The sequence below is a fragment of the Erpetoichthys calabaricus genome, chromosome 8 (genome assembly GCF_900747795.2).
Source record: "Erpetoichthys calabaricus chromosome 8, fErpCal1.3, whole genome shotgun sequence".
Taxonomy (NCBI): Eukaryota; Metazoa; Chordata; class Cladistia; order Polypteriformes; family Polypteridae; genus Erpetoichthys; species Erpetoichthys calabaricus.
The window spans coordinates 48,036,752-48,049,394 of NC_041401.2; the positions used below are offsets into that span (position 1 = coordinate 48,036,752).

The following is a 12,643-nucleotide window of genomic DNA, read 5'->3' on the forward strand; positions in this document are numbered from 1 at the left end:
TTGGTCCGCATTACCAGCAGTAAGTCGAACCCGTTTCCAGTGAGAGTTGGACTCCGCCAGGGCTGACCTTTGTCACCAATTCTGTTCATAACTTTTATGGACAGAATTTCTAGGGGCAGCCAGGGTTTTGAAGGGGTCCGGTTTGGTGGACTCAGGATTGGGTCACTGCTTTTTGCAGATGATGTTGTCCTGTTTGCTTCATCAGGCCGTGAACTTCAGCTCTCTCTGGATCGGTTCACAGCTGAGTGTGAAGCGGCTGGGATGGGAATATGCACCTCCAAATCCGAGACCATGGTCCTCAGCCGGAAAAGGGTGGAGTGCCCTCTCAGGGTTGGGAGCGAGATCCTGCCTCAAGCGGAGGAGTTCAAGTATCTCAGGGTCTTGTTCATGAATGAGGGAAGAATGGAGCGTGAGATTGACAGGCGGATCAGTGCGGCGTCCGCAGTGATGCGGGCTCTGCATCGGACTGTCGTAGTGAAAAAGGAGCTGAGACGTAAGGCAAAGCTCTCAATTTACCAGTCGATCTATGTTCCTACCCTCACCTATGGTCATGAGCTATGGGTAGTGACCGAAAGAACGAGATCACGAATACAAACGGCTGAAATGAGTTTCCTCCGCAGGGTGTCTGGGCTCTCCCTTAAAGATAGGGTGAGAAGCTCAGTCATCTGGGAGGGGCTCAGAGTAGAGCCGCTGCTCCTCCGCATCAAGATGAGTCAGATGAGGTGGCTCGGGCATCTGATCAGGATGCCTCCTGGACGCCTCCCTGGTGAGGTGTTCTGGGCACGTCCAATGGGGAGGAGGCCCCGGGGAAGACCCAGGACACACTGGAGGGACTATGTCTCCTGGCTGGCCTGGGAACGCCTCGGGATTCTCCCGGAAGAGCTAGAAGAAGTGGCCGAGGAGAGGGAAGTCTGGGTATCTCTGCTCAAGGTGCTGCCCCCGCGACCCAACCTCGGATAAGCAGAAGAGGATGGATGGATGGATGGATACAGAGATGACGCCATCCGGTTTGGAGCTCCAGACAAGGCAGAGGTGTTGCAGTAATTGTTAGATCTGAGTCAATTGTCTTTTGAGTGATATTATTACCAAATTATAAATCAGCCTCACTATTTGTAGTGATAAGATGACTAAATGCTGCTCTTGTTCTTCCACCTGGTGGAGAAGGCAGATTCTGTTTTAGTAGAGATCAGCAGATGATGCTTGAGTCAAAACAGCAGACCAAGTTCCTTATCTAAAGATCTATAAATTAATCAATGCAACCCAAAACACTAAGCCAAACATTTTTCCTTTTAGAATTTTTTAAACACTGAAAATACCCTCAATAATTAATTTAACTGGACTCCTAGGGATATTCTGTGACTTGGCCCTCCGAACAATGACATAATGTGCACCTCCAGTATAGACCTACCATAGGAATGACATCAGTACTGGCAACAAACCATGCCAAAATGGCAAGCAAAACAAAATGGTGTTAAGAGAGATTGTGAAAATAAATGAACAACCTTGAAATTATATTGAAACTAAAAATAAAGAAATTACTTCTACATACTCAGAACCCTCTAAAGAGCATGTACATGTCTTCCCAGAAACAAAGAGAAATGCAGAAAATTTTTTAAAACAAGAATATCACAACAGGTTTGTGATCATTATAATTCCACTGTTGATGCCTACTTTTAACAATGTTCAATTTTGACTCCTACACTGTACAAATTGTAGAAGATTTCAAAGTCAGTTGATATAAACTTTTTCGTCATATGTTGCATATATCTTATCATGATTTGACGTTGCCTTTTGTAGCTAATTTTGTTGTTGCTAATGTTAAGCATACAATTGTTTTATTTCTTTTCAGGAAATTCTTGAGAACTTTTTCTTACTCAATTCCTAATCTCTGGTTCTGATTGAGTTCAAATGTTAATGTAAATTGTTAAAGAACCTACCATATGTGCAGAAGTAAAAGGTGATATATGGATCTTTTGCCTTGTCTTTGTATTTTCATCTTAAATCCTAAACTATTTTGGGCCTATGGTAGACACAGTATATTTGTGTGGACTGTTGCAAAGTTCAGTAGCTATTTTGGATTTAGTAAAAATTATTTTATTATGTACATTTTTTCCCAAACAGAAAGAACAATTTGCCCTAAACATGTTACTGTATATGATACTGTTTCACTTGATTTATAAGTGAAGAGTATGCAACTATAAGACGTTGCAGTGCTATTGCCTGTATATGAATACAAATGAAAATGCTGCCACTGCATTAAACACCCAACTGATTTCTGTTGAAAGGCAGTAGGGCAATAGTTTTTCATTTATCCATTTGGTCCTCAAATAGTATCCATCAGATACAACTTCACACACAGAAATACCAATTTAGAGTCACTGATTGACCCAATTTTGTGAACTAAAGCAAACATCACATACAAGCATGGAGACATGTATACTTCTTAACCAGCCATAATTGAACTACTATAGATAACAAATGGAGCTGCATCAGTAACTTTCAATATGTAAGGTAGCTGTATATAAAATATACATTACAAAAACAGATCTTGACCATTTGTATACCCTTTTACCTATAATAATTCACTTCAAAGCCCAGAGATTTTAAAGATTATCTTGATCTTAGAGAATTGCTCTCAGTGCATGTACAACGGAGCTAAAGTGGTTAAAACATTATTATTTATTTACCACACGCCCAAGGTTACTTAAGAAAACAAACCATTATACAACAAATGCAGTGGAGTTTGAGAAATTAGAATTTACAGAGTTGATAAGCAATAGAGCACAAACTTTAAAGTAAAGCACAATAAATGAAGTATTTCAATTAGTCCCAAGGTTACATGAAAAATAGTACTTAAAGCAGCAGTTCTTTGACGGTTGATGGAAATATATAAAACATCCATCCAACTTTCCATTTCTTTGACTGCCCGTAGTGTAATTTAGGGTCAGAGAAGTATTCAATTCTCTCTCCAGCGCCGAGTACAAACCGGGAACCAACGATCTACTGCAGGCCACTTTCCATGTAGGAAGGCATGGAATGATTCTGTAGTCAAACTTACATTTTTGAGATGTTGGGCAAAGTAAATGTGTTCATTTATTATTTTAAAGAAATTATCAGGGGATGTTGATTTTCTCATCTTCATAAACAGCTAGATATTTTCAATTCATTTGTTCCACGGCAGCTAACATGAATGAAAATCAAAAAAATAATTTTTCTAAAATGTTTAAGTGTTTAGTATATTGTGCTTCTAGATTCATAAAAATAAGTAAAATGAAAGATTCCTAAAACATAATTTAATTTTCACCTTAAATAATTAATCCATTTTAACAAACAACATATGTAGTGAACAAACGATCATAACGAATTGTGATTGGAGGAAGAGCTATGACCCCACCATACCCCCTTAAGTAAGCAATTCTCAAAATGCTAGAATCACTAAGACTGTGGATAAAAGAACTATGATCTTGAAAGACAGTTATATTAAAAATCATCAGAGGTCAAGCATAATGTAGATTAAAATTGAATGTTTTGATAATTGCTTGTATTTTACCATTTATTAATGACTTAGAAAAACAAAACAGCTTTCTTTAAATTATGCACTATAAACCTCCCAAAGTTTTAGGAATGCTATCACTGATAAAAAGTTTATGTTAAGTGCTGCTTTGAGGAATGTAATTTGTGGTAAAGGGGTTGAAGGCATTCCTCAATCTTCTTGTAACTGATTTTACAAGGGTGCTTGACGATATCTCTGGGCAGGACATTCTTATGAGTCATCCTCCTCCATAAGGGACCTGTAAAGCTTTGAAACTGGCCACCTAACCTGAGCTGAAAGTGCAGTCTGTATGGCTGGAGATGGAATGGAGTTGTGCTGAAACAAGAACTGGTTTGAAGTAGGGAGTCAGGTTGTTATTGAAAAACTAAGTTGAAGTTGAATAGGATTGATCACTGAATCAGGAGATTAACTCTGCACCATAATGCCCCACTGGTCTGGAATGTGTAACAGGAAACCAAAGGACTGGCATATGTTTGGACTCTTTGTCTCTCTTTCTTGCTCTCTACCACTTTCCACCCATGGAGGAGCAAGCCATCACTCTCTGTATTTAAAAGCCTTGTGGTGGCAAAGTCCAATTCGGATCAGAGGCAGTGCTACCTGGTAATAAGTGTATGAACTCAAGATGAATCCCACCTAGGCTGTAATAGTATTTTTTGTCACACTCATTTGAGTTTGTTTATTATTTTGGGCATATTATCTATAGTAGATAAATGAGTAACTTCTGCCTCTTCTGGTACTTTGTCTTGTTGCCTGAGGTCAAAGTTATAAAAGGTAATGTAACATAAGGGGGTCATAGCAAGGATTTGGAGACATTTTGTTAAGGTCTATGTAATAAAGAGTATAAAGGGGAGAATAGGGTCGCCCTAGGACCCTAACACAGCAAAGGAAGCATTTATGGATTAATTTTATTCTGTTGAATATAACAACTTGCAACAGACAAAATAATGTAAGTATTTTAACATGTTTCCCAGGCTCATGCAGAGCCCAAAGAATCATGACACTGAGTAGCAGGGCTGATGTGCGTTCCTGAATTAATCAATACTTTAAGGTGTTATAGTCGCAAGTGGTGTAGCCAGCTATAAATAGGATTCAGAGAGGCACAGCTTCTCCTCAGGAAATACTTTTTGAAGTTATTTATCTATGCAATTCATAGACTTCATATAAAGAAATAATAATTTGGACAGTTTTTCATTTTATTTTTAAATTCACGTTCTGAATAGACAGCATTCACTCAAAACATATTTTAATTTCTGAAGGCTTACAAACAGCATGGAATATAGAATTTGAGTCTGTTGGAAAACACTAAACATTAATATTGTACTACAGTAGGAAGATAGAAGTTTCAGAAACATTTATATCATACTAAAAACCTTAGAGCTGTTTAGATAAATTTTGTCCAGGTGGGAATAAATTTGGAAAATAATTACACCTTTTAATCACCACTGGATATAATTCAGCATGTAGCGGATAAGAGTTACAGACTAATGAAATGTATCTACACTCCAGGCCTGTTTTGACTGGCGTTATCTGTAGGCAGATTGAAAAGATGTCTCAGGTCTTTGCCTTTGGGAATGTAGTATAAACAAAGATTAAAGGAGGTTCTCCTTGTTGTTGTCAGTTTGCAGAAACATGTAATATTTATCTCTTGTAAGCCTACATTTTCTTTTAAAATATAATTATAGCTTCAAAATATGTACAGCAATTCATGATTATTCAACAATAACAACAGCACTAATGCTTATGGCCTATCCTATGTGCAGGCCTTCAGTGCTCCACAGCAACATCATTGAATTAAAATGGATAAAAAAAGAGAGATGGATGGATAGGCTTAGCTGATAACCAATGAAACTAAATTTAAGGTAATAATGAATTACACACTGTATGTTAATACAACATTGAATCACAATTTCATTTGGTTTCTTTGACACTAATAAACAGAAAGATTCTTTAACGTCAAAGTGAAAACAGATATCTGCAAAGTGACCTAATTTAATTACAAATATAAAACATTAAATTAAGCATTCACCTCCTTTATATGAGACACTGTAATCATCACTGGTGTAGCCGATTGGCTTTAGAAGTCACATAATAATTAGTTCACTGAGTATCAGCTGTCTGTAGTCAAGGGGTTTAAGTTGATTGCATCATAAGTGCAATTGTATGTGATGAGGTAGCATCATGGCCTCATCTACACAATGAAGACACAAAAACACTCCAAGCAACTTCTTGAAAAGGTGAATGAATAGCACAAGTTGGGATGGAGACAAGAAAATAACCAAGAATATTCCTTGGAGACCATTTAAATCAATTATTGAGAAATAGAAAGAGTATTGCACAGCTGTGAATCTGCCTAGAGCAGGCTGTCCATGTTATGTTTGCAATATGTACATTTTACAACATTGTGTTCTTGTTTGCCGTGAAGTGTTTGGTTTTAGAGGATGAGTTTTGGTGAGATTAGTGAGACAAACTGCACCTGTATGCTCTCGTATTGCATGCAACAGTCCACAATGAAGAAGGCCACCAGAAGACCTCTGCTAATTCTAATGGAATTACAAGCTACAGTGGCTGAGACTGGAGAGTCTCTGTATGCAATAACTGTTGCCTGGGTATTCAGAAGTCACATCATCATGGGAGAGAAGCAAAGAGAAAACCTCTGTTGCCAATACACCTGGCTGGGGTTTTTCAGAAGGCACACATGAGACTGAAGTCACCTGGAACAAACTAAATGCCATGTTTGACATGCGCCAAATACTGCACATTATCAAATTGTCCCATTTTAAAACGTTGTGGTGGCAGCATTATGTTTTAGTAATGCTTCTCTGCACCAGGCTCTTGGAAGGCTTGTGATGATAGAGGGTAAAATGTGAAATACAGGGAAATCCTGGAGGAAAACCTTATACAGTCTTGAAGAAACTTGTGCCTTGAGAGAAGAAGGCTGTTCATTCAGAAGGATGAGGGACAAAATAGCAGTGTCCAGTTGTACCATGTTGCTAGAGACCTGGGCACACAGATTCAAAAAGTAGAATGGCTGCCAAAGTTGCATCTACTAAACACTGACTTGAAGGGGGTTTATGTGATTAATTATTTTGTGTTTTTTATTCAGAATTAGTTTAGATGACTCTATAGAGTCTTTTCATTTTTTCTGTTGATCAGTGCCCATGGACTATGATGTTTGCTGATGACATTGTGATCTTTAGCGAGAGTAGGGAGCAGGTTGAGGAGACCCTAGAGAGGTGGAGATATGCTCTGGAGAGGAGAGGAATGAATGTCAGTAGGAACAAGACAGAATACATGTGTGTGAATGAGAGGGAGATCAGTGGAATGGTGAGAATGCAAGGAGTAGAGTTGGCAAAGGTGGATGAGTTTAAATACTTGGGATCAACAGTACAGAGTAATGGGGATTGTGGAAGAGAGGTGAAAAAGAGTGCAAGCAGGGTGGAATGGGTGGAGAAGAGTGTCAGGAGTAATTTGTGACAAACGGGTATCAGCAAGAGTGAAAGGGAAGGTCTACAGGACAGTAGTGAGACCAGCTATGTTATATGGGTTGGAGATGGTGGCACTGATCAGAAAGCAGGAGACAGAGCTGGAGGTAGCAGAGTTAAAGATGCTAAGATTTGCATTGGGTGTGACGAGGATGGACAGGATTAGAAATGAGTACATTAGAGGGTCAGCTCAGGTTGGACGGTTGGGAGACAAAGTCAGAGAGGTGAGATTGCGTTGGTTTGGACATGTGCAGAGGAGAGATGCTGAGTTTATTGGGAGAAAGGATGCTAAGGATAGAGCTGCCAGGGAAGAGGAGAAGAGGAAGGCCTAACAGAAGATTTATGGATGTGGTGAGAGAGAACATGCAGGTGATGGGTGTAACAGAGCAAGATACAGAGGACAGAAAGATATGGAAGAAGATGATCTGCTGTGGCAACCCCTAACAGGAGCTGCTGAAAGAAGAAGTGTCAAAATATACAAAGTAAATCAACTGTGATTCAATGTTGTATAATAAAAGATATGAAAGTTTCCAAGGGAATGAGTACTATTCATAGGCACTGTATATATAAAGATGGAGATAGTAAAGAGTTGTATCAGTGTTCATCTGCAAAAGAGGATAGAAAGGTAAAATGATGAAGTATGTACTTCCAGTACATGGTGTCTTTAACCTTTCTTTTCTTTTGACCTGGGGTTAACCTTTACCTTATTTAACATGCCAGATGTCTCCTTTGGCTAATCACCTCCACTAAATCAAATGAAAAATGAAACATTTAATGATCTTAATACTAATTATTTCAAGTGGGAGAGAAATTGCTTTTTTGGCTCTCATAAGTACTAGATTTTGATTAATTAACTATTCTTGTCTTTTCCTCAATTTACAAATAAAACACAAAAGGGAAAGAAAATTTTTGTATGCATTGAGGACAACTGATGCTCTAATAAACATTTTGTAAACAGCGACATGTTATTATGTCCTTCCACAAACACATTAAACTATAGAGTTATGCAATCCAAAAAAAACATATTTAACCAAAACTAAAAATCATGTCCATATTTAGAGAAGTGTGCCAAACACACATCTTTTGATGCAACCACATAAACATACAAGACAAGAGGGGGACAAAATAATGGAAACACTTAATCATATATTAATAATAAGGACCGAATAAGGAGTAGGGCCAACTTTTATGTTGAGAACAACAGCCATCTTCTTGGAATGCTTGCATACGAGTCCTGAACTGAGAGCTGTTTTATATTGCACCTTTTCTCAAAAAGCAGAATCCAGTAATTTGAGGGATGAAGGAGTTTAAAATCTACTTTATATTCTCTAGTTCAAATGTTTCTGTGAAAGTCTGATCATGCTTAGATCTGGTGGTTGGAGATGCTATGAGATGTGGTTTTTATGTAATGACTCGTGAATTAGTTCAGAGGTGTGTATGGAGAAAATAACATTCTGGAAAAAGGAAACATCACAAGAGAACTGTGTCTCTACTATAGTATGGACTTAACCCTGTAAAGTGGGCTCATATTTCTTGACCATTATATGACAATACAGAAAAATCATTAAATCTGAAGACTCTCATGAGATGGCTACTCATATCATTATGGCTCCCAGACCACATTTAGTAATTAGAAAGTGTGGGTTGCAGGAATACTTTAGCCTTTTCCAATGTATATCATTCCAGATATGGGAAACAGGATGAAAGATGACACATCAGACCATAATACTTTAATTCATTTCTCAGGAGCCTATGTATTGTGCTCCTTACACCAGGTTATGCATCTTTGTGAACTGTTTACTAGTTTACAAATGGCTGCCCTGCCATGGATTTTCTGCTTTGCGAGGCTCATAACTACAGTTTCTATTGATGATAGGTAGAGGGGTGCTGATTCAATTCTGTCTTTTGCTGGTTGCTTTTTTTTTTGAGACTTTATTTTTGAGCATTTAGCAGCAATTCCATGAAATGCCCTTATAACAACTGTTTCTCTTTGCTACTGCAATTTGTCCACATTTGACATATTATGTCACTGTTTTAAAGGGTATTCCTTTCCAAGTCATGGTTCAAAGTTTTTATTTATTCATGTTTATACAAGGAGATATAACATTTACCTTCTCATTTACATCAAATAACAGACAGAAATGAAATAAAACAAATAGTGAAAAGACAGGTTAAAAACTTTTAAAATAGTAACATCATTTGGAAAACTGATGACAGGTCAGGTAAGGTCGGTTTAGGGAGCATGCACTGGTACAGCACGTTGCAGCACCCAACACGTGACAAAACAGCTCAGAATCCTGGTTTACAACCCCCCAGGCAGACATGTAGTCCAGTCCCACCCTCCAGAAATGACCATCAATCTGCCATAGCCAGGTGTTACATGGGCATCCCCTTGGCATGGTCCAGCTGTTCGGGTCCTCAACAATGAGGATTCTGCAAGCCGGATCACCCTCAGGTAATTGTGCTACATTCCTGCAGTGCTGTAACTGATGTTTCCTCACAATGACGCATCACAATCATTTGTAGTAATAAAATGTATTGTATTTGTCATTTATACAAATTGAGTTTCATAGACATTAGCACTGCTTTCATGACTCTTACAAGGGGGCTCCGTCCCCTGCTCGCTTCGCTCGCCTACCCCCAGCGTTGGGTATCCTGAAATACATTAGTCGAGCTTGTTCGTTTTGGAGCCGTGCCCGCTTTGCCCGCGGCATTTCAGACGCACGTTGTAGGCGCCTGTGTTCATTGATTTTATCCAGGCGGGCTCGTGTTTGTATATCTGTCAGTCGAGCTCATTCGTTTTGAACCCGTGCCTGCTTTGCTTCCGCAGTTTCAGACGCATGTTGTAGGTGCCTGCGTTCATTGATCCTATTCAGGTGGGCTCGTGTTTTTATCGTTGAGCTGTATTGTGTTTGAATTTGGTGTAAAGCGTTCAGCGGTTTGTACAATCCCAAGCAGCACATCATTCCTAACTTCACTCCGCAGTAGTGCCACTCACAATATGGCGGTGACACCTGCGCCTTCACTTCGCAGTAGTGCCACTCACAATATGGTGGTGACGCCTGCGCCATTCATACTATCTTTGTGGACCTGTGGGGCCTCCGTAGCCTCTCACGTTTGAGTCTGGGGTGCAGCACAGAATCCTCTTTTTTGTGTGGTTGTGTCGTTGGTGGCAGCTATGGGCGCGTTGTTGCTTCATTTCTCATTCACGTTAGTTGAGCTCTTTCGTTCTTGGGCCGTGACTCCTTCGTTCGTGGTGGATACAACTTCGTGTGTGGTTTATGAGACGTGCGCCTGCGCAGTACGTCTCATGGTCCCATCGCCGTGTCCCTGCGTCCATATCCGGTGTATTCTCGGTTAGTAATATGGATATCAAATGGCATAAAACAGACTTATGCATTGGATTTGTCATTCCAACAGATGACACATCACAAAAATTAGTAAATTTTACATTTTATTATGACAACTGTTTGTGATGCGTCACCTGTTAGAATGACAAATGCAATGCATTTTATTACTACATGCATTACCAAATACATTACATATGTTAATACTGAGGTCTACATTGATGACTCATATATCATTTTGTCTTAGATGGGCAGCACAGCTAGTCATCCTTTAAAATGGTAGATGCTAAAAATGTTAGATACTGAATGATGATTTCCTGGTTTGTCAGGAAAAGAAACCATCATTTCCTCAAGGGTTTAACAAAATATTCCTGCATACACATAAGTTACTTAGTTTACCAAGTCAGAGGTAGTCATGTGTCCTTGTCACTAGGTCTGTTCACCAAGGCTTAAATCAATAGGAAGCCATACCCCTAATAATGAACACGTGTTTTTACTCATCTCGACAAAAACTGTTGATATGTCCACCAGACAAGAGTAATACACCTCAACTGAGAGGTAGTAGTAGTATCCTTCTTAAAAAGTGTCTCATGCCTTTCTTAAAATCTGCTTCCCTTTATTGCATTTTTTTTCAATCCTCACTGGCTTTTGTGTGTGTGTGTGTGTTTTGTTTTTTTAAAAAACAAAAATCCCACACCATAGAATTGTACAAGTACAGTAAAAATCTTCTAACTTTGATGTTCTGCTGATTGTGGGAAGAGCTGACAGGTGCTGGTAAGGGGGGCTATTGTTGATAGCTTGCATTTGGTGAGTCTGCGTCTGCCTTTAAAAAGGCAACTGCTTGAATTGCAGAGACATGTCACACAGGAGGAAGGGTCCTAGGGGAGTTGTAGCTTCGAGAGGATGGGAACACACAAGGGGATTTACTCTGAGGGAACATAAGATGAGGTTACAATAACCTACTACCAACAGCTATTTACAGTCTCCCATCAGTATTTACATTAATCATAAGACCCACTGACTGCTGTCAGGGGCAAGACCTTAGATCTCAATTATCCTCTGGCAGCCGCTTATTGTCATATACAACCAAGCTAAACGAAATGCAGTATTACAGTTTACAAAACTGGCAGATAAGACATGTACTGTAAGATGGTAAATCTGCTTTTAAAAATATATATATTTACCACATAAAGGTCCTTCATCCGACCCGTCAGGACAGTCATTTTTTCCATTGCAAATTTTCTCCCATGGCAGACAAATAGTGGTGTTGCTGGCACAAGAATATTTTGGCGGTTTACAGATTTTACTGGCACAGTTGTCTTCATCAGAATGATCTTCACAGTCATTATCACCATCACAAACCCAATTTACACTGATGCATTTTCCTTGAAAAAAAAATATACATGTGTATGCATTATGCAAAACATATGTATAAGCCTATAAATATTTAATTCATGATAATCACATTCAGCAATATTGTATGAATTACATTACAGATATCAAGTAGCAAGAAATCCAGAGTGTAATCTTTACCCGGTAATATTAAAAATATTTAAGTTGTAACAAGAAGAACTTATTTTTCTGTTTGCCTTAAATAGTATCTTCATAGAAATAGTTTTTTCTTATTAAAGGACTATAGTGAGCCAGCACTTATAAAGATGGCATTTTGAGCAAACTGGGAACAAACCCTGGACAGGTTGTCATTTCTTACCAGGGCATTGGTCACATAAACTGCCACACTCACTCATACTGGGCCACTTTTTGTATGTGTATCTTTAGAAAGCATAAGTTCCAAGAAAAAATTGACACTGACACTAGGAAAATGTGTAAACGTCATACAGATAATGGCCGAGCCAGAATTTGAACACAAGTCTTTGGAATTATAAGTGTATAGATATAAACACTGCATGACTGCAGCACTCTCACCTGAAATGCAAAAAATTCCTTTTTTAAAGTTGAATAGAGAATGAAAGGTATAACTAAATATTAAATTGACATACTAGGTCAGTTTATGAGAGGGACCCGACCCCTGGTCAGGAATGGGCACCACACCGATATAATGATGACTGTGGTTTTTGAGTGAAAGGCTGTCAGATGTGAAATGGCCACAACAAAAATTAGCAAAAATGATTACTCCTTAGGAGCGAAGTCCTTCAGGCTTAGTTTGATCTAGATAAGTGACACATAAGAAATTACAAAACCCTTAAGAAAGAAATATTGGCCCATGGTCAAGTTAGGTGCTACGGTCAAACCTGCAAACA

General features: G+C 38.8%; 1 protein-coding gene across 1 annotated transcript in view; it reads right to left on the reverse strand.

Moving 5' to 3' along the window:
• Positions 1-12,643, reverse strand: part of lrp1bb (low density lipoprotein receptor-related protein 1Bb) — a 2,167,948-nt gene that overhangs the window by 754,853 nt on the left and 1,400,452 nt on the right. The window contains exon 22 of the mRNA XM_051931086.1: positions 11,567-11,767. Coding sequence (XP_051787046.1) covers positions 11,567-11,767 — 201 coding nt within the window. The remainder of the gene's footprint in view (positions 1-11,566; positions 11,768-12,643) is intronic.